Here is a 21,709-nt window from a genome sequence, read left to right as displayed (position 1 = left end):
TGCTGGGATTACAGGTGTGAGTCACTGCACCCCAGCCTAGAGTAGCTGTTATCAAAAAGACAAATGAGGTTTATTGAAGTTCTAATCCCTGGTACCTGCAAATGTGGCCTTATGTGAAAATAGGGTCTTTGCAGGTGGTAATCAAGCTAAGATGAGGTCAAACTAATTTAGGGTGGGTCCTAAAGCCAAAGGCTGGTGTCTTTATAAGAGAAGAGGCAGGCTGACCAACATGGTGAAGCCCTGTCTCTAAAACTGCAAAAATTAGCTCGGTGCAGTAGCACACACCTGCAGTCCCAGCTACTCAGGAGGCTGAGGCAGGAGAGGTTCTCGTTTAAACCCAGGAGGTGTAGGTTGCAGTGAGCAGAGATCATGCCACTGCATTCCAGCCTGGGCAACAGAGTGAGACTCCGTCAAAAAAAAAAAAAAAGATAAATCATAAAGTGCTGGTGAGAATATGGAGAAACGGGGATCCATTTACTTGGTTTTAATAATACAGGGTGGTATTGAGTTCCCAGAGTTGCCATTACAAAGCGTCACAAACCCAGTAGCTTAAAACACAGAAATTTCTTCTCTCACAGTTCTTGAGGCTGGAAGTCCAAACTGAAATCAGGGTGTCAGCAGAGCCACCATGTTCCCTCAGAAGGTTTTAGCAGAGAATCTGTTCCAGGCTGTTTTCTTAGCTTCTGGTGCTCCTAGCAATCCTTGGCGTTCCTTGGTTTATAGATGCGTCATTCCATTCTCTGGCTCTGTTGTCATATGGTCCTCTTTCTGTGTGTCTGTATGCCATTTCTTTCTTTTTTTTTTTTTTTTTTTTTTATCTGAGACAGGATCTCACTCCATCACCCAGGCTGGAGTACAATGGCACAATCAAAGCTCACTGCAACCTCAACCTCCCGGGTTTGAGCAATCTTCCCAGTTCAGCCTCCCGAGTGGCTGGTATTAACAGGCATGAGCCACCACACCGGCTAATTTTTGTATTTTTAGTAGAGACGGGGTTTCACCAGGTTGGCCAGGCTGATCTTGAGCTCCTGACCTCAAGTGATCTGCGCACTTTGGCCTCCCAAAGTGCTGGGATTATAGGCATGAGCCATAGCACCCAGCTTGCCTCCCCTCTTATAAAGACACCAGTCGTTGGATTTAGCTAATTAAGTTTGACTTCATCTTTTGATTACCACCTACAAAGACCCTGTTTTCAAGTAAGGCCACTTTTGCAGGTACCAGGGGTTAGGATTTCAAAAAACATTTTTGGAGGACACAGTTCAACTCACAGTATGGGCAGCGGCTACACTCACGTGCTGCATATTGTCATTTTGGTCAGTGACTGAACATGTATATGATGGTGATCCCATAAGATAATATGATGAAACTGAAAGTTCCTATAACTTGGTGACGTCATAGCTGTCATAATGTTGTAGCACAAGCACAATTACTTTATTTATTTTCTTGTCCAAGACAGAGTCTTGCTCTGTTGCTCAGGCTGGAGTGCAATGGCATGATCTAGACTCACTGCAGCCTCTGTACTTCATAATAACACATCAGACTTGGCAGACTTAGTACAAAAAGAAAGAGTATAAAATATCTGGTCCGGGCATGGTGGCTCATGCCTGTAATCCCAGCACTTTGGGAGGCCAAGGCGGGCAGATCACCTGAGGTCGCGAGTTTGAGACCAGCCTGACCAACATGGAGAAACCCCATCTCTACTAAAAATACAAAATTAGCCAGGCGTGTTGGTGCATGCCTGTAAATCCAGCTACTCAGGAGGCTGAGGCAGGAGAATTACTTGAACCCGGGAGGCAGAGATTGCAGTGAATCAAGATCGTGCCATTGCACTCCAGCCTTGGAAACAAGAGCAAAACTCCGTTTCAAAAAAAAAAAAATCTTTTGAATCCATCTTGATATTGATTCCATGTTGAAATGAAAATATTTTGAATGTATTGGCTTGAATAAAACATCTTATGAAAATGATTTTTTTTAATCTGGAAATTGTCTGCAATTATAATTTCAGACCCCAGGGAAAAATGAGAGACAGGAATGTATAGACAAAGGGAACATGGGTCACAGTGAGTATGAAATGCAATTAATAGAAATGACAGTACCCAGCATGGGGCCCAGCACTTAGTAGGTGTTCAGTTAATATTCTCCCTTCCCAGTGAAGGGTCTTCAACATTTTATGGTGAGGGAAGGGGTATGTCACCACCAAGGATTCATCTGGTGATTTTGGGTAATTGTATGCCCGTTGTGGGGAAGTGTTTCCAGGCTAAGTGATCAGGAAAGACTTTCTCAATGGCTGGCACATGAACCTAGGCATGATTTCAGCTCTTGAGTTTGTACTACATTTATATTTATATCCAATAATCATAAGGTATCAGACATCATGCTAAGGTATATTAATTCATTTATGCCTTTGGATGGCCCTTTGAGGTAGGAAGTGTGGTTGTCTCCAGTTTACCAGTGGAGTTGCTGGAGATCTGAGATGCAAGGTGGCTTGCCCAAGGTCACCTGCCCAAGGTCACCAACCTGGTTGGTGATTAAGCCAGGTTTTCAGTGTGGCTCCAGCAGGAGTGGGGGATGGGGACCTCCTATCTGCTGTGGTTGATATGTTTCTCTCTCTGTCTTCTCTCTTCTCTCTTCCTCCCTCTCTCTCCTCAATCTGTGGAACATTCCCCCCCCCGACCCCCAAGATCCAAAGGGTCTTATTTCTTTTGGCAAAACCTTTTGGAGACCTACAGATCTGGACACATCTTTGAGAGTTTCAGGGACTAGGGCCAGAAATGCAGAGCAGGGTCATAAGGAACTGCCCCTGGGTTTGAGAAGGTAGTGGACATGAGGGGAAGGGTCTTTGCAGAGAAGAGCGATCCCTGTAAGGAGGTCACAGCCTTCCCGGCCTGGCTAACTGCAGCCAAGTGGAATGTGCCCCTACCCCATGGCCACACGTCCCTACCCCATAGCCACATGCCCCTACCCCATGGCCATGTGCCCCTGGTGTGCAGTGTGGTGGCCCAGAGCACATGCTCTGAACCCTCTTGACACATCCTCACCAGTTACTAGACCCCTCTCAGCCTGTTTCCTTGGCTGTAAAATGGGGATAACACTGGCCCCTACTTCCTAGGGCTCTGAGGAGGAGCAAGTCGCTTGTCGTGTCAAACGTGTTCCCTGCGGTGCCTGGTGCCTGCTAAACGCTCCATAAACGTCAGCTGTTATTTGCATTCAGGGGAAGCTGAAATCCATATTTTCATGGAAAACCTCCCAGTTTTTAAATGTGGACCAATAATTTCAGCTTTCGTAAACTCAGTATGAATCGGTATGGCCCCGAGGGTGCCAACTCAAAATCTCTGTCGAGAATTTTGCTGGTAGGAAGTGGCCTCCTCAGAGGTGTTTGTGTCCTGCGTCTGGCAAGTGAGGTGGTTTTGATAAACGTGCTGGATGGATGAATGGGTGAATAGATAAATGGAGGAATGAATGGAGAAACAGATGAGCAAATGAATGACGAATGGATGGATGAATGCATGAACAAATGAATGATAAACACACAAAGGAGTGGATGAATGATGAATGTGCTAATGAATTTAAGAATAATGAAAGAATGAATGAACAAATGGATGGATGAAAGAATGAATGAGTGTACTAATGAATGAATAAATCAATGAAGAATCATCTAAAAATGAATACGACTGAGGGCTTATAAGAAAAGATGTCTTAAGGCTGGACATGGTGGTTCATGCTGTAATCCCAGTGCTTAGGGAGGCTGAGGTGGAAGGATCGTTTGAGGCAAGGAGTTCAAGACCAGACTGGGCAACATAGGGAGACCTTATTGCCACCAAAAAAAAAAAAAAGTTAAGAGGGAACGTTGGTACATGACTATAGTCCTAGCTACTTGGGAGGCTGAGGTGGAAGGATCACTGGAGCCCAGGAGTTCAAGGCTGCAGTGAGCTGTGATCACACCGCTGCACTCCAGCCTGGGCAACAAAGCCAGATCCATCTCAAAAAAAAAAAAAAGAAGAAGGTAAATTCAATCTGTCCAAAACTGAGCTCTGACCTTCCCCTAAACCTGTGCCCATTCAGTAGATGAGAGCTCCATCCCTCAAGGGGTTCACCAAAAACCCAAAATCCCTCTCTCTCACACCCACACTGTTCCATCAGCAAATATTGAATCTACCTTAAATGATTCATCCCAAATCCTCTCTGCTTAAACACTGCCCAAGTCCAGCCCCCATCCATCGTCATCATCATCACTTGCCTGGGTGGGTTCAGTCACCTCCAGCTCGGTCTCCCAGCTCCAGTCCTCACCTTTCACTGTCTACTCTCCCCAAAAGCAGCCAGAGGCTGCCTATGAACACCCAAGTCAAGTTCCATCCCTCCTCTACTCAGAACCCTCCATGGCTCCCATCTCACTCAGGGTAAAAGCCAAAGTCCTCTTTGTGGTCCACCAGGCCCTGCATGATCTGCCTGTCACCTACCTGCCTTCATCTCCTTCCTCTTTTCCTCTCAACTACTCCACTCCAGCCACACTGACTTTCTTGTGCTGTTCCCTAAAAATGTCAGGCAGGTACATTCATGCTTCAGGACCTTAAATTTGCTGTTTCCTCTACCTAAGATACTAAAGTGACAAGTCAACCCACTCTCCTTGACCACACAATTTAGTGCTGCAGCCTGCCTTGTATACTCTTCTCGGGCTCTTAATCCCTCCATGATGCTTTACTTTTTTAAAAAAATATTTTTGTTATTTAAAAAATCATGTTTTGATACGTTGCCCAGGCTGGTGTCAAATTCCTGGCCTCAAACAGTCCTCCCACTCCAACTTCCCAAAGTACTGGGATTACAGGCATATCACTGCATCCACCTCAACTTTTTTTTCATAGCACTTTTCATTTTCCATCCCACTGTTAATTTACTTATTATGTCCACTGTCTATCTCTCCCCCTTTGAGAATCAGACCCACAAGGTCCAGGCTCTGTTGCCTGATGTATCCTGAGCCCCTGGAACAGAACCTGGCACACAATAGGTACTCAATAAATGCATAAGACCAAAAATATTTGCAGGCAGAGGACACACCCAGCTTATTCCTTAGTGATCACTTCTAAAGTGAAATGCCCATGGAACACTAGGGTCTTATTCACATCTCTTTCTGGAGGCCTTCCAAGCATGTTCTGTTCAGCCCTGTTGCCTACCCCTGCATCAGGGAGTGGAGACCCTGCTTTATCCTGCTCTGTGGTGTGACATCCAGAGGCATCAGATGTGGCTGGGAGTGGAAGATGTGGAAGATTGGCTCCTGCAACAGAGAGCTTTCAATCTCCCTATTGATATCCTGCTTTCTCATTGGTTATTTCCAATTCTGTTTTTTCAGAAACATTGTCTTCTCATAAGTTCCATCTCTGCAAAACTAAGCCCATGGGTCATTATGGTTCCCTCGGGCCAGAGGGCTTGCTGGAGAGACTAATGGATCCCCTGGCTAAGATCCGTACTTGGGCTGCACATTGGTTAATTTCTTCCACAGGAACAGCCGGAGCCTGACATTCTCCGTCTTTTCCCTGGCAGGTTCTCCCTTCGCCCGAGCCAGCATTAAAAGTGCCAAGCTGGAGAACTCGACCTTTTTTCACAAAAAGGAGAGGAGGATGCGTTTCTACATCCGCCGCATGGTCAAAACTCAGGCTTTCTACTGGACTGTACTCAGTTTGGTAGCTCTCAACACGCTGTGTGTTGCTATTGTTCACTACAACCAGCCCGAGTGGCTCTCCGACTTTCTTTGTGAGTATCACCTAGCCCCACCCCTGCCAATTCCCTGATCCCTCCCTCACACCCTTGTTTCACTTCTCTTTCTCTGGTAGTATGTGGATCTTCGTTGGTCCTCATTGAATCTGCCCTTTCATTTGGCCATTTCTGTAACTGTCACTGGGGCCAATGTGGCTGCTGTTATGACGATGGAACCCATCTCCCTTAGATCTGAGAGCTGGAAGCTGGAATTCATGCCAGCATATGCTCCTGTGGTTCCTTTCTAAGAGAGAGACAGAGGGGTACTGATGAAGGGAGTGTTGAAAGAGAGATGGAGAAAGACAGAGCTCATAAGACAGATGGATAGAAACAGAAACATATAATATTAATAATTTTTATGCACATCTTTGGAAATGTTCATAACTTATGGTTAAGAGATAGAGAATGCCTTAGAAATAAGGGGGGCTTATATGTTGCCTCCATTTTCTCTGCTTATTTCTGCCTCTGCTTCTCTCTTCTTTCAAACCTTCTGCTTCTTTTCTGTTAGGTTGGTACAAAATTAATTACGGTTTTTGCCATTTTTTTTTAACCCACAATTGCTTTTGCACCAACCTAATACTTCCTCCCCGGCCCTTTTTGGCTTCCTTATTCATTCATAGAACATCCCCTCTAGTATCTGTGAGAGTACCTTTCTCCCTCAGGTTACAAGGACCACCACGGCTTTGCCCTCTGGGCCTATTCCCAGATTCTGTATAAGTTAGAATGAGGTAGTATCAAAATTGAGGGCCAAGTAAGGGTGAGGAAAAGCAGCAAAAGATGGGGAGATGTCTGAGCAGGATTTCAAAAGTAAAGAGCTCTGAGAAATCAACAAGAGCAGCGATTGGGGCCAGGCATGGTAGCTCATGCATATAATCCCAGCATTTTAGGAGACCGAAGTAGGTGGATCACTTGAGGCTGGGAGTTTGAGACCAGCCTGGCCAACATGGCAAAACCCTGTATTTATAAAACATACAAAAATTAGCCAGGCGTGATGGTACACACCTGTAATCCCAGCTACTTGGGAGGCTGAGGCACTAGAATTGCTTGAACCTAGAAGGTGAAGGTTGCAGTGAGTCAAGATCGTGCCACTGCACTCCAGCCTGAGCAACAGAGAGAGTCTGTCTCAAGAAAATAAAATAAAAAGAGTAGTGATTGGATAGAGAGGGGAGCAGATGGATGCCCTGGCTTTGGTTTGTGGACCCCAAGTGAGGACTTCGCAAAACCTCTTTTGTCTATTGGCTGTCTAACATATTCACTGCCCTTCTGACCTGGTTCAGAATTGACTTAGGACAGCAACAAGAGACAGCCTAGTCTTTGACCTAGAAAGACTCATGAGCCTAGTCCAGGTCATTGTCTTCTTATAATCCTCCTTGTTCCCAGTCACATTGGCTGACACCCCCCCCGCCTCCAGGACACCCCTCAGGAACCAGTTCTTCTTCCCAGGGCCCTGACCTAGTTTCATACTTAGTAATTGTTTTTAATCCCTGTGGAGTCTCATAAATGAGGACTCTACTTCTTGTTTTAACTTCATCTAATACTCTGTTTTTAATTGCCTATATTCTCTCCACTAATCATCTTGCACAGTCTGTCCTGGTTGAGGAACAAGGGATTGAGAGTTCCTGCCTGGGACCTCAGTGTCTGTAAAGGTCCTTAACTCATTCCCACTTTCCATTTGAGAAAACTGAGACACAGAGAGGTTAAGTAGATTGCCCAGAGTCACACGGCTAGTAAGTGATAAAGCCAGAGTTTGAACCCAGGCACTTGGGCTCCAGAGTCCAAGCTGTGTCTAATGACAGATGCATACACTGGATACAAGATGACCTGAATTCTCAAAGCCTGCCCTGTTCCTAAGACCATGCGACATTAGACAAGTCCTTACCATCATCCATTGATCAAAGACATCTTCAATTATAAGGCACTCTTTTATTTATTTATTTATTTTTATTTTTATGTATTTTTTTTTTTGAGACAGAGTCTTCCTCTGTCACCCTGGCTGGAGTGCAGTGGCACAACTTCAACTCATGGCAACCTCCACCTCCTGGGTTCAAGCAGTTATCCCTGCCTCAGCATCCTGAGTAGCTGGGATTACAGGCACCCACCACCACGCCCAACTAATTTTTGTATTTTTTAGTAGAGATGGGGTTTCACCATGTTGCCAGGCTGGTCTTGAACTCCTGACCTCAAGTGATACACCCACCTTGGCCTCCCAAAGTGCAGGGATTATAGGTGTGCACCACTTCACCCAGCCTGAGACTGGGTAATTTGATAAGAACAGAAATTTATTTTTTTACTCTTATTTTATCTACCACTAAGAAATGCTGCCATCTAAATTAGGACATGCTGATTTTAAGATACACATTAATTTCAGAGATGTCAAAATATTTTTTAAAAGTGTATGTCTTTGCTGGGTGTGGTGGCTCATGCCTGTAATCCCAGCACTTTGGGAAGCGAAGGTGGGCAGATCACGAGGTCAGGAGATAGAGACCATCCTGGCCAACGTGGTGAAACCCTGTCTCTCCTAAAAATGCAGAACTTGGCTGGGTGTGGTGGCACGTGCCTATAATCCCTGCTACTCGGGAGGCTGAGGCAGGAGAATTGCTTGAATCCGTGAGGCAAAGATTGCAGTGAGCTGAAATCTTGCCACTGCACTCCAGCCTGATGACAGAGCAAGACTCCATCTCAAAAAAAAAAAAAAAAAAAAGTATGTCTTGGAATCAGTGAAGTACAGTTGTTTCTTTGGGTCTCAGACTCCCATCTATGTGGTGGAAACTGGATTCAATGGTCCTGAAAGTTCTTCCAGATCCAACAATGCAATGGATAAGTAATTCTTATAGATAAGTAATTCTTTCAAGTCTTGTGCATCACTTGCTGTCATGTTTCCATGGTAACTGAGGAACAAGATCTCAGAAACTCTTCAGTCCTCCCGGAGTTACTTCTGGTGGGTCTTCAAATGTATCATATGTTATGAACAGACTTCTTTTGCTGATATTTTGGTCTTAGGGACCCAGAGTTTTCCTCAGACACTAGGATCTCTTAGTGTCCTATAAATAAGAAGAAATGGTGATAAGTAAGTGTGAAGGACTTTGACGGTCAGTTCAGAACACCTCTTAAAAGCATGATAGAGCAAAACCCCTGACAGTTGTCTTAGTTCATTTGTGCTGCTGTAACAAATTACCTGAGACTGGGTAATTTGATAAGAACAGAAATTTATTTTTTCACAGTTCTGAAGGCTGAGAAGTCCAAGATCAAGGCCTTGGCAGGTTTGCTTGTCTGGTGAAGGCTGCTCTCTGCTTCTAAGATTGCACCTTGAGCACTGTATCCTCTGGAAGGGAGAAACACTGGGTCCTCACATGGCAGAAGGTGGAGAAGCAAGAGGGACAAAGTTCCTCTGTCAAGCTCTTTTATAAGGCACCTAATCTCATTCATGAGAGCTCCACTGTCATGTCTTAATCACCTGCTGAAGGCCCCACCTCATGTTGCCATTACACTGGCAATTAAGTTTCAGTGTGAATTTTGGAGGGGACACAAACATTCAAACCATGACAACCAAACGCAATTAGCTATGTGGCCATGATTAATTATATGAAATTCTTGGAAGTCAGTTTCAATCCTCTGTCTTTTCTTTCTATATGCTTTCTTCTCCTCAGAAACCTTCATCTCTCCTTTCTATCCATTAAGTAAGTACCCAACCCCTTCCTAACTCCTCTTCTCTTCCTACCCCACCAAGAAAGCCCTCTCAGAAAGGGATCTGATATCAGTCATTTATTTGCTGGAGCAAATGCATATCCATGTTTTACCCCTGCCTGAGGCATTTGCTTTTATGCTTTCTCACCAAAGAACAAAAGTCTTTGTCTTACGCAAGACTTTTAGATCACAAGCAACAAAGGATTTCTAGGGGACATAAGACAAATTTTCTGAGTTGGGAGAAAAGCCAGGCCTTAGATGGGTTGCCTGTGTCACTCCAACTAAGTACTTAACTTCAGGATTACAAATACGGCTTCATTATGATTTCTATTTCTTTTTTTTTTTCCTTTGGAGCTCAGTCATGTAGGAATAGATTAGGTATAATTGTTAGATCAAAACACCCTGGCATTATGGGGCCATTATGGTCCATTGTTATTTTGTGAATTATTCAGTTAATTAGTTTGTTTTTTAAATGTGATAAACACCCGGGAACCCACCAATCAACATAAAAGCTAAGTCCCTGCAAATAATCTATATTCAGTCCTTCTTTTCAAACCAGGGCAAAAACTACAAGGTGGAGATCCACTGAAGTTTTTCTCATCCCTTTTAAGATTGGCCTGAGGTCGGTTGGCTTGCTGGTTGGAGGGTAGAGCACAATTGTGGCTCTTTTTTTTTTTTTTCTGTAGACAGGGTTTTGCTTTGTCACCCAGGCTGCAGTGCAGTGGCCCTATCTTGACTCACTGCAACCTCCACCTCCCAGGTTCAAGTGATTCCCGTGCCTCCGCCTCCCAGGTAGCTGGGTTTGCAGATGTGCCTCACCACACTCAGCTAATTTTTGTATTTTTAATAGAGATGGGGTTTGCCCTGTTGGCCGGGCTGGTCTCAAACGGCTGACCTCAGTTGATCTGACTGCTTCAGCCTCCTAAAGTGTTGGGATTATAGACGTGAGCCCCCATGCCCAGCCAGCTCTTCCTTTTTAACAGAAGGGAAACTGAGGCCCATGGAAAGGACACCGTAGGCAGAGCATGGGCACAGTAGCTCATATCTGTAATCACAGCAATTTGGGAGGCTGAGCTAGGAGGATCACTTGAGGCCAGGAGTGCAAGAGCAGCCTGAGCAGCACAGTGAGACCCCCATCTCCACATAAAAATTTTAAAAAGAAAAAAAAAAATAGGATAAGTCCAATTTTGGGTGTGGTGACACATGCCATAATTCTAGCATGTGGGAGGCCAAATCGGGGAAACCGTTTGAGGCCAGGAGTTTGAAACTGGCCTAACAACATAGGAAGACCTCATCTCTACAAAAAATAAAAAGTTAAAAAATAATAATAAAAGGAAAGTCAGAGCCACTTGGAACCCCTACCCTCAGCAAGCCTAACCTCCTTTCTGTTTCCTCCTTCTCCCTTGTAGACTATGCAGAATTCATTTTCTTAGGACTCTTTATGTCCGAAATGTTTATAAAAATGTATGGGCTTGGGACGCGGCCTTACTTCCACTCTTCCTTCAACTGCTTTGACTGTGGGGTAAGTGCTCTTGTTTCTAAGAAGTTCATTTCTCCAGCTCTTGCCTGGAATGACAGATAGCTGGGCATATTAAAGGGGGAAAGGTAAAGTTGTCCCTGAATATAAAAGACTCAGATGGATGCAGAAGGAATGAAGAAACAGTCCCAAACACTGGTGAGGATACAGGGTACCCAGAACTCCCAACCACTGCCAGCGGGAGGAAAATGTATAGACCCCTTTGGAAAGCTAAGTGGGGGACATAAGACAAGTTTTCCAAGTTGGGAGAAAAGCCAGGCCTTAGATGGGTTGCCTGTGTCATTCCAGCTAAGTACCTAACTTCAGGATTACAAATAGGACGTCATTATGCTTTCTATTTCTTTTTTTCCTTTCAGTCATGTAGAATTAGATGAAGCATAATTGTTAGATTACAATACCCTAGTGTTATGGGACCATTATGATCCATTGTTATTTTGTGAATTACTCAGTTAATTAGTTTATTTTTTTAATGTGATGAACACCCAGTAACACACCAACCAAAACAAAAGCTAAATCCTTGGCAATAATCTACATCCAATCCTCCTCATCGAACCAGGGCAAAAACTACAAGATAGAGATGTGGCCCAGCACTCCATTGCTCGGAATTCATCCTAGAAAGTCTCATCTACGAGACACGGGCCAGAATGTCCCCATCCTGCAGCTGGAAATGAAATTAAGGTTGTTAGCAAATAAGCGGAGAACGCCTGGCCCAGGGCAGCCGTAATCATTCACCACAGTCCTGTTGGTCTCAGAAAGGCTTAATAACCCCGTCTCTACTAAAAATACAAAAAATTAGCTGGGCATGGTGGTGCATGCCTGTAATCCCAGCTACTCAGGAGGCTGAGGCAGGAGAATTGCTTGAACCCAGGAGGCGGAGGTTGCAGTGAGCCGAGATCGCGCCATTGCACTCCAGCCTGGGTAACATGAGTGAAACTCTGTCTCAAAAATATAATAATAATAATAATAATAATTATAATAACTGAATGTTGTACTGTTTTCTGCCATTATAGAAAATTATCATGGAGAAAACAAAATACATACAAACAAACAATTCCTACATAAATGATCCAAGTGTTTAAAGAATAAAACTAATTTCTATTAAAAAGAAAAGGAAGCCGGGTGTGATGCCTCATGCCTGTAGCCTCAGCTATTTGGGAGCAAGACCCTGTCTCTACCAAAAAAAAAAAAAATTTGCCAAGTGTGGTGATACACACCTGTATTCCCAGCTACTCAGAAGGCTGAGGTGGGAGGATCGCCCCCACAGTTTGAGGCTACAGTGAGCTATGATCACACCACTGTATTGCAGCCTGGGAAATAGAGTGAGACCCTATCTCTAAAAAATAAAAGTAGGCCAGGCACAGTGGCTCACACCTGTAATCCCAGCACTTTGGGAGACCGAGGTAGGTGGATCACCTGAAGTCAGGAATTTGAGACCAGCCTGGCCGACATGGTGAAACCCCGTCTCTACCTTAAAAACTATAAAAATTAGCCAGGCGTTGTGGTGCACGCCTGTAACCCCAGCTACTTGGGAAGCTGAGGCAGGAGAATCGCTTGAACTCAGGAGGCAGAGGCTGCAGTGAGCTGAGATTGTGCCACCGCACTCCATCCTGGGCGATAGAGTGAGACTCTGTCTCAAAAAAAAAAAGAAAAATGAACAAATGCCTTGAACAGCCTTGTCTGTAATAGTTCCAAGTCCCAATATCCATGATGTATCCTTTTGCTGTAGACTAGATAAATATTTTGTGGCATATCTATGTAACCAAATACTCTGGAACAGTGAAAGCCCAGCAGCAACAGCCATGCCCAGCAACAAGAATCTCACCTGTGTAACATGGCACAGGAGGAGGCAGAAGCTGACAACCTAAGTCCATACAGTTCATGCCAAGTTCAAGTGGACAAAATCAAACTCTCTCTATATATATATGTACAATTTTTTTTTTTAAACAGAGTCTCACTCTATTGCCCAGGCTGGAGGGCAGTGGCACAATCGCACAATCTCACTTCACCGCAACCTCCATCTCCCGGTTTCAAACAATTCTCCCACCTCAGCCCTGAAAGTAGCTGAGATTATAGGCATGCATCAACACAACCGGCTAATTTTGTGTTTTTAGTAGAGACGGGGTTTCACCAATTTGTCCAGGCTGGTCTCGAACTCCTGACATCAAGTGATCCACCGTCCTCGGCCTCCCAAAGTGCTGGGATTACAGGCATGAGCCACCATACCCGGCCTTAAACTATATATTTTAAGGATGATACTTGGATACTTTGAAAAGGCAGGGACCTTGAAAACACGATGTTCAGTAAAAGAAATCAGACACAAAAGGCCAAGTATTGCATAATTCCATTTGTATGAAATGTCCAGAGTCAGCAAATCCATAGAGACAGAAAGTAGATTAGTGGTTGCTAGGGTCTGGGGGAGGGAGAGAGGGGAGTGACTGCTGATGGGGACAGGGCCTCCTTTTGGGGTGATGAAAATGTTTTGGAACTTGATAGAGGTGATATTTGCAGAATATTGTGCATGTACCTAAATGCCACCAAATTGTGTAATTCAGAGTGTTAATTTTATGTTATGTGAATTTCACGTTAATTTTGTTTAAAGGTAAGAAAATGGTTATTACAAAATTCGGATGGTAGTTACATCACAGTGTCTCTGGAAGCTTCGAGGGTATCCACGTGTTCCTTTGGTTTGTTTTTTGTGGGGTTTTTGTTGTTGTTGTTGTTGAGGTAGAGTCTTTCTCTGTTGCCCAGGCTGGAGTGCAATGGCAGGATCGTGGCTTTCTGCTGTCTCAAATTCCTGGGCTCAAGCGATCCTCTCTTCTCAGCCTCCTAAGTAGCTGGAACTACAGGCACAATGCCACCATGGCTGGCTAATTTTTTTTTTTTTTGATAGAGTCAGGGTTTCCCTATGTTACCCAGGCTGGTCTTGAACTCCTGGGCTCAAGTGATCCACCCACCTCGGCCTTCCAAAGTTCTGGGATTACAGGCATGAGCCACTGCACCCAGCCTTGTCTTAATTCTTGATATAGGTAGTAGTTCCATGAACATTCACTTTGTAATTTTGTGTTCCAGGAATTATCAGGTCTGTGTGAGCTCTTAATAAATAAAAAAAAGGCCAGGTGCAGTGGCTCAATGCTTTGGGAAGCCAGAGTAGGAGGCCAACACTTGGAGAGGCCAAAGCCAGAGGGTAGCTTCAGCCCAGAAGTTTGAAACCAGCCTGGGCAATACTAGCGAGATCCCATCTCTCTAAAAATGTTTTTAAATTAGCCAGGTGTGGTGGTACACAGGAGCTGAGGTAGGAGAATCACTTGAGCCCAGGAGGTCAGTGCTGCAGTGAGCTGTGATCGCACCACTGCACTCCAACCTGGGTGACACAGTGAGACCTGTTCTCCATAGATAAATGAATGGGTGAATGTGGAGGTCAGGGTTCCTCACCCAGCTTCCATTTGGAGGTAGGAGTTGGGCCAGCTTCTTGCAAGGTTGGCGCCTAGGAAATGCTTGCCAGCTCTGGAGCCCAGACGCTGTCCCTGGACGTGAGACCAGGTCCTCTGCTCTAGGTTATCATTGGGAGCATCTTCGAGGTTATCTGGGCCGTCATAAAACCTGGCACATCCTTCGGAATCAGTGTGTTACGAGCCCTCAGGTTATTGCGTATTTTCAAAGTCACAAAGTAAGTCTTCGGGGTCCCTGGACATCGGTACAGGGGGTGGGGATGGGGGACATGGTGGGGGTGCCTCCAGAAAGTTGGGAAGGTGAGCCTCGTGCTTCGAGGGCTGACTCCGGGGCCCCTGCCTCCCCCGCCTGGCCTGATTCCTCACCCGACCTCTGTCAACAGGTACTGGGCATCTCTCAGAAACCTGGTCGTCTCTCTCCTCAATTCCATGAAGTCCATCATCAGCTTGTTGTTCCTCCTCTTCCTATTCATTGTCGTCTTTGCCCTTTTGGGAATGCAGCTCTTTGGCGGCCAGTAAGTCCTTCACAGGAACTCGACTCCTGCTTCCCTGGGGTCCAGCTCGGGGCATCCAGAAACCCACACTCCCCTCCAACATGCAGGCTGCCTTCCTCGTAGCCCAGACACCCGTTGCAGTCACCCAGACGGGCAGGGCCTGGGTACCACTCAGGGTTTCCTGGGGACAGAGATGATGGAGACGTGCGTTTCCTTGGAGATGAGATGCTGAGCCACACCCTCAGAGCACCTGGGGTGGGGCCAACGTGAAATGTCCGTGTCCTCCCTGCAGGTTTAATTTCGATGAAGGGACTCCTCCCACCAACTTCGATACTTTTCCAGCAGCAATAATGACGGTGTTTCAGGTACGGCCTTCACCTGGCCCCACGGGCCGACACCTCTCAGTGTCAGAGATGAAAGTGCTCACTCCACACCCAAGGGGCTTCCCTGAACTCCTCCTTCTCTACCTTGCCTTTTCACACTGCTTTAAAATACGGATTTTATGATCATCATTGTTCAGATAATGGTGAGGGTAACAGATCAGGAGATGAATGTCATTGGAAAGACAGTTTGTGACTGGGCACGGTGGCTCACACCTATAATCCCAGGGCTTTGGTCAGGTGTGGTGGCTCACACCTGTAATTCCAACACTTTAGGAAGCCCCGATGGGCAGATCACTTGAGATCAGAAGTTCGAGACCAGCCTGGCCAACATGGTGAAACCCCATCTCTACTAAAAATACAAAAATGAGCTGGGCATGGTGGTGGGTGCCTGTAATCCCAGCTACTAGGGAGACCGAAACACAAGAATTGCTTGAATCCCGGGGGCAGAGATTGCAGTGAGCCAAGATCATACCACTGCACTCCAGCCTGGGCAGCAGGGCAAGACTCCATCTCAAAAAACATAAAAGCACTTTGGCAGATCAAGGCAGGAGGATGACTTGAGGCCAGGAATTTGAGAACAGCCTGAGCAATGTAGTGAGACTTTTTCCCTGCCAGACGTGGTAGCTTATGCCTGTAATCTCAGCACTTTGGGAGGCAGACCACCTGAGGTCGGGAGTTTGAGACCAGCCTGGCCAACATGGAGAACCCATGTCTCTACCAAAAATACAAAATTAGCCGGGCATGGTGGCGCATGCCTGTGACCCCAGCTATTCTGGAGGCTGAGGCAGCAGAATTCAGAATTGCTTGAACCCCAGAGGCAGAGGTTGTGGTAAGCCGAGATCGTGCCATTGCACTCCAGCCTGGGCAACAAGAGCGAAACTTCATCTGAAAAAAAAAAAAAAAAAAAAGAGAGAGAGACTCTGTCTCTACAAAAATGTAAAATTTAATTAGCTGGGCATGGTGGTGTACACCTCCTAGCTACTGGGGTGGCTGAAGCAAAAGGGTCACTTGAGCCCGGGAGCTTGAGGCTGCAATGAGCTATAATCACACCACTGCACTCCAGCCTGGGTGACAGCAAGACCCTGTCTCAAAAAAGAAAGGAAAGTTTGTTACACTCACACATCCTCAGAGAAGGAGCAAACCATGCAGGACCAGTCAAGGAAGCCACAGGGTCAGACAGAAAGCAGAAAGAAAGAAAAGGAAAATGTGGACAAGAGCACTGACTGTGGTTTCCATGGGAAGGAATGGGTAAGGCAGAGTAACAAGCTCAGGACTGGCTCGTTTGGATCGTTTCAGTGGGCTCTGGGGCAGACGAGCTGTTCTGGCTTGTCTAGGACCTGGCCCTGGGGTGGTTAGGGCAGGTGGATAGCACTGGGAAGATAAAGGATATGGGCTAGTTGAGATGTTGGTTGGTTTGCATTGAAAAGCCTGCTCAGGGCTAAATTATTTACAACATCTAGGGACCGGCTAGTGCCAGACCTGGTAGACCCTCCGTAGTCAGCAAGGCCTCAGATGCATCAGAATCAGGAAAATAAAATACACGGCTAGGCCAGTTACGTGGCTTGTGCCCGTAATCTCAGCAGTTTGGGAGACCGAGGCAGGAGGATTGCTTGAGCCCAGGAGTTCGAGGCCACAGTGAGCTCCAGCCCAGGTCACAGAGCAAGACCCTGTGACCCTGTCTCTTAAAAAAAGAAAGAAAAAAAAAAGACGTGGCTAATATACCCATGAAATCTGAAGATACATTGGTCTCATATTCCAGGGTGAAGGGATTGACCTTGAGTGATCAACCCAAAGCAGCTTCTGCCTCCATGTGGGCACATTCCCTGAGGCTGGGGACTGGCCCGGCCTGGACCTTCAGAGCACCTCTGGTGGATTCTTTCTCTTTGGGGGACAGAGAGTGTATAGAAAACGTGACTTCACTCTCTCCTTCTCCTGGGGAGGTAGTTTCTAAATGAGACCCCTAGACAGGGAGTTGAAGAGGAAACACTCCATGAAGGGAAGTTCTGAGCCCCCACAGACGCGATTATGAATAGCGCTGATCACTGCTCATATCTTTAGCTCAGAGGTTCTCACCCAAGAGCAAGTCTGCCCTCCACGGGTGTGTGGCAATGCCTGCAAGCACTGTTTGTCACAGCTGGGGAAGGGGTGCTCCTGACATCTGGTGGGTGGAGACTAGGAATGCTGCTCAAATCCCTACAATTTACAGGACAGCCCCAAATATCAGCAGGGCTGAGGCTAAGAAGCCCTGTTTTCACAGATTAATGTTTTTGGAGTTCTTTAACATTTACTTTATCCTCATGGAACTATGGGTAGAAGGGAAGGAAGTTGGATTTTTTTTTAAAGGAACGTGTAGGTGCTATTTGAATATCCACTTGGTTCTTTCAGTATGCATCAGCAAAACTTCAGTCAACACATTAATCCTTTGCCTTGGTCTTTCTCTGGTCCCCTGCCCTGCCCCCAGGGAACGGCAGTCCAGTAGTACTGTGAATCTTTTGCAGCACATCCTAAAAGGAGCAGCCGTTGCTGGATAAATGCCCCAGCTCCCTCATCCTCAGGTGGTATGACCCCCTCAGAGCTCCCCAGCAAGACCAAGCCCGGTTCCCTGCAGTGGAAACTTGCTTGATCACATACTCTTTATGTTCCGCCCTCTCTTCCCTTTCTCACTTCTCCTCTCCCTACTGGTGCTTCCTGAGATCACCTCCCAGATACACCCCTTGCACCTGAACCCTTCTTCCATGGTCTGCCTCAGGCAGGGGGACCCCGAACATGGCCTTGTGCTACATTTGTGCTATCCATGTAGTAGCGTATTTAATCATCACCATGACCACACGAGGCACATAGGTAAATATTAAAAATCCTGTCTTAGCCTGCTCAGGCTGCCATAACAGAATACCACAGACTGGGTGTCTTACATAGGAAACGTTTGTCCTCTTACAGCTCTGGAGGCTGGAAGTCCAAGATCATGGTGTCAGCAGGGTTAGTTCCTGGTGAGGGCTCTCTTCCTGGCTCGCAGATAGCCACCTTCTTGCTGCGTCCTCATATGGCAGACAGAGAATTCTGGTGTCTCCTCCTGTTCTCTTTCTTTCTTTTTTTCTTTCTTTGAGACAAAAATCTCCAAAAAAAATCTGGTGTTTTTTTTTTGGTCACCCGGGCTGGAGTGCAGTATTGCAGTCATAGCTCATTGCAGCCTCAAACTCCCAGGTTCAGATGATCCTCCTACCTCAGCCCTTTGAGTAGCTGGGGCTACAAATGTGCACCCCCACACATCCAGCTAATCTTTTTTAATTTTTTTGCAAAGATGGGGTCTTGGGGCTGGGCACAGTACCTCATGCCTGTAATCCCAGCACTTTGGGAGGCTGAGGCAGGTGGATCACCAGGTCAGGAGTTCGAGACCAGCCTGACCAATATGGTGAAACCCCATCTGTACTAAGAATACAAAAATTAGCCTGGTGTGGTGGCGGGTGCCTGTAATCCCAGCTGCTTGGGAGGCTGAGGCAGGAGAATAGCTTGAACCCAGGAGGCGGCGGTTGCGGTGAGCCAAGATTGCGCGGCTACACTCCAGCCTTCATGACAGAGCAAGACCCCATCTCAAAAAAAAAAAAAAAAAAAAAAAAAAAAAAAAAGATGGAGTCTTGCTAAATTGCCCAGGTAATCTTGAACTCCTGGCCTCAAGTGATCCTCCCACCTTGGCCTCCCAAAGTACTGGGATCACAGGCATGAGCCATGGCACGGTCTCTTCCTGTTCTTATAAGGGCACTAATACCATCATGCAGTCCCCCATGACCTCATCTAACCCCAGTTACCTTCCAGAGGCCCCATCTCCAAATACAATCCCATTATGAATTAGGGCTTCAACAGGTGAATTTGGAGGGGGACACAAATCCCCTTAATCACATCAAGTAAGACAGAGTGACAGGAGAGTTTGTGACTCCCCCAGGGTTCCATTTTCCTAGAAGCCAGGCTAAGAGCCCCCTGAGGCAGAAACAGCCCTTTCTACTCACAAAGAGGAAAGCCAAGGAGAAGGCAACACAGCGTCTGGCTCCACAAACCAGGCAGGATGGTTAAAGACCTCCTGGGCTTGGGGATGGGGTGGGCGGATTCCGGCTCCACAGCTGCGTCTCCAAGGGCCCCGTGGCTGAGAGGGGGGTTGGCTGTGTGTTTTTTGCTCCCCTTTCAGATCCTGACGGGCGAAGACTGGAACGAGGTCATGTACGACGGGATCAAGTCTCAGGGGGGCGTGCAGGGCGGCATGGTGTTCTCCATCTATTTCATTGTACTGACACTCTTCGGGAACTGTATCCTTCGTGGAGGGAGAGATGGGGCAGGCCTGGACCTCTCTGGCAGAGGAGAGGTGGGAGGGGCTCCAGGGAGGGTACTGAGAGACCCAGATACCCAGGGCCCAAGTGGTGTCCCACCAGGGGTTGCTTTTCCTGACTCAGACATTTACAGACACCCTCCTGAATGTGTTCTTGGCCATCGCTGTGGACAATCTGGCCAACGCCCAGGAGCTCACCAAGGTGGAGGCGGTGGGAGGCTGTTTCTCTGGCAAAGTTGCCACCTGCCCGTGGCAGATCAGGACGGGAGTGGGAGTGGGGGTGGGGGCATGGGAACGGGGTCCGAGCTTTTGCCCGGGATGCACCGTGCAAAGAGAAGGCGCCTCTCCCCCACTCCCAGAAACAGACTGTCCCTTATCAAGCAAATTCTACAGCCAAGAGGGTGGGAAGGGGGAAGGCAGTGAGGTCGCTGCAGGGGACAGATAGCAAACTCAACCAAAAGACCATTTGCAGGGAGTAAGCAGGGCTTCCGAGGAACGGTGTAGCCCCCAGGCTAGTGGGTGGGAGAGGGGGTGCTGTTATGGGGACCCAGCCAGAGCTGGGCCAAGGAAAAAGGGCTGCCACCAGCCCTGTGACCTTAGGGGACCCAGAACCATGGCAAGGCACAGATGGAATGGCCATTAAATGTCCCCACTTTCTCTCTCCCTCTGGCTTCCTGCTGGAGCCTCCCCTTCCCTTAACCAAGCTCAGCATGTTAAGAGCTAGCCTGGGCCCAGCCTAAGCCTCTCCCCAAGGACCCTATGAAGTTAAGATTACACGTAACAGGTACAGGGTCTTCCTGTCAGCCCTGGGGTCTCCCCCAGCATTGCAGCCCCACCTCCAGTGCCTCGAAGTGTTCAGGACATGTTTGTGAAATTGAACCAAACTAAGCAGACGTTGCCAACGCTCCATCTGCCGGCCCTGGCAGGAGGGAGAGAGAGTTTCCCGGCCCCAGCTCCCACCGGAGGGAAGCGGAAGTCTCTGCCATCCCAAGCACACGGCCACGAGCCTGGCCACCGGGGAGCCGGCTGGCATGGCTGAGCCAAGGGCTGATCCAGCCATGAGCTCATCCAAGTTGCAAGAGCCCGTGCTCAGGGGCTGGTGCAGCAGAGCAGGGCGGTAGGAGGGGGGAGGGAGAAAGGCCAGCTCGTTCACCTCCTGGGAGGTGTGGACATTCCTGTCCACACCTAACGTTCTCTCTTTCATTGATCTCACAAGCATATCTTGGTCATTTGTGTTTTTAATCCTATTCAATCCTCATGGAAACCTAAGGAGGCAAGTTCTCTGAGCCCCATTTTACAGATTTCATCATCAATAAACACTTAATGAGCACCTACCGTGCCAGAGGCCCTGGTCTAGGACTTAAGGATGCAGTAGTGAACAAAAAAGAGGCAAAAATCCCTGCCTTCGTGGAGCAGGGTTCAAGTGGGGAGACAGTCAAGAAACAAGATACATTTGTAAATATACCTGGCTTGTCAGATGGTAATAAATGTCAGAGAGGAAAATGCAGTAGAGAAAGTCGGGGAGGGTTGGAATTTTAGATGAGGAATGGGTGGCACAGAGAGGTTGAGAGACTTGCTCAAGGTCACACAGCAGTGAGTTGTGGAGCTAGGATTTGAACCCAAGCCATCTGGGCCTGCAGCCTGTGCTCTTAAGTGCTGTGTACCAGTTGCTTGAGTTTGAGCCTGTTTCATACTCACTTGGGAACCTGTGGGAAATGCAGATTCCAGGGCCCAACCCTGGTTCTATAAATTCTTCGGGGAGCCTGGGAATCTGCGTTTTAAGTGTTTTCTGAGGCAGATACTTCAGAGACCTGGCTCTGAAAAATGCTGGCAATGGTGCCAGAGGGGCAGGGTAGCCCTACGAGAGCAGGGTGGCCAGCCGGATGCCATCTCCATGTTGTCCCTGACAGTGCCCTGATCTGACCATTTCCAGGGTGGTAAGGTTGCTCCCTATTACAGTGATTTGGAGCACAGCGGGAGAGCTGCCCTGCGGCGGCGTGACTTTTCTTACGGGCGGGTTCATTTCTGGCCGTTTCTTTCTCGTTGCTTTTTCTTTGTTGGCTTTTCTGTTTTACAAATGAGGCCCCGCATGAAGGCTG

At 47.2% G+C, this 21,709-nt stretch overlaps 1 protein-coding gene across 1 annotated transcript in view; it reads left to right on the top strand.

Moving 5' to 3' along the window:
• Positions 1–21,709, top strand: part of CACNA1A (calcium voltage-gated channel subunit alpha1 A) — a 421,027-nt gene that overhangs the window by 297,661 nt on the left and 101,657 nt on the right. Inside the window, exons 13-19 of the mRNA XM_032265882.1 lie at positions 5,536–5,745; positions 10,842–10,954; positions 14,524–14,636; positions 14,802–14,933; positions 15,205–15,277; positions 19,473–19,590; positions 19,745–19,812. Of these exons, the coding sequence (XP_032121773.1) occupies positions 5,536–5,745; positions 10,842–10,954; positions 14,524–14,636; positions 14,802–14,933; positions 15,205–15,277; positions 19,473–19,590; positions 19,745–19,812 (827 nt within the window). The remainder of the gene's footprint in view (positions 1–5,535; positions 5,746–10,841; positions 10,955–14,523; positions 14,637–14,801; positions 14,934–15,204; positions 15,278–19,472; positions 19,591–19,744; positions 19,813–21,709) is intronic.

Source organism: Sapajus apella, unplaced genomic scaffold, assembly GCF_009761245.1.
Source record: "Sapajus apella isolate SASKATOON/1434 unplaced genomic scaffold, GSC_monkey_1.0 scaffold152, whole genome shotgun sequence".
NCBI lineage: Eukaryota > Metazoa > Chordata > Mammalia > Primates > Cebidae > Sapajus > Sapajus apella.
The sequence above is the reverse complement of the archived record's forward strand: the minus strand, read 5'-3'. Positions and strand labels throughout refer to the sequence as shown.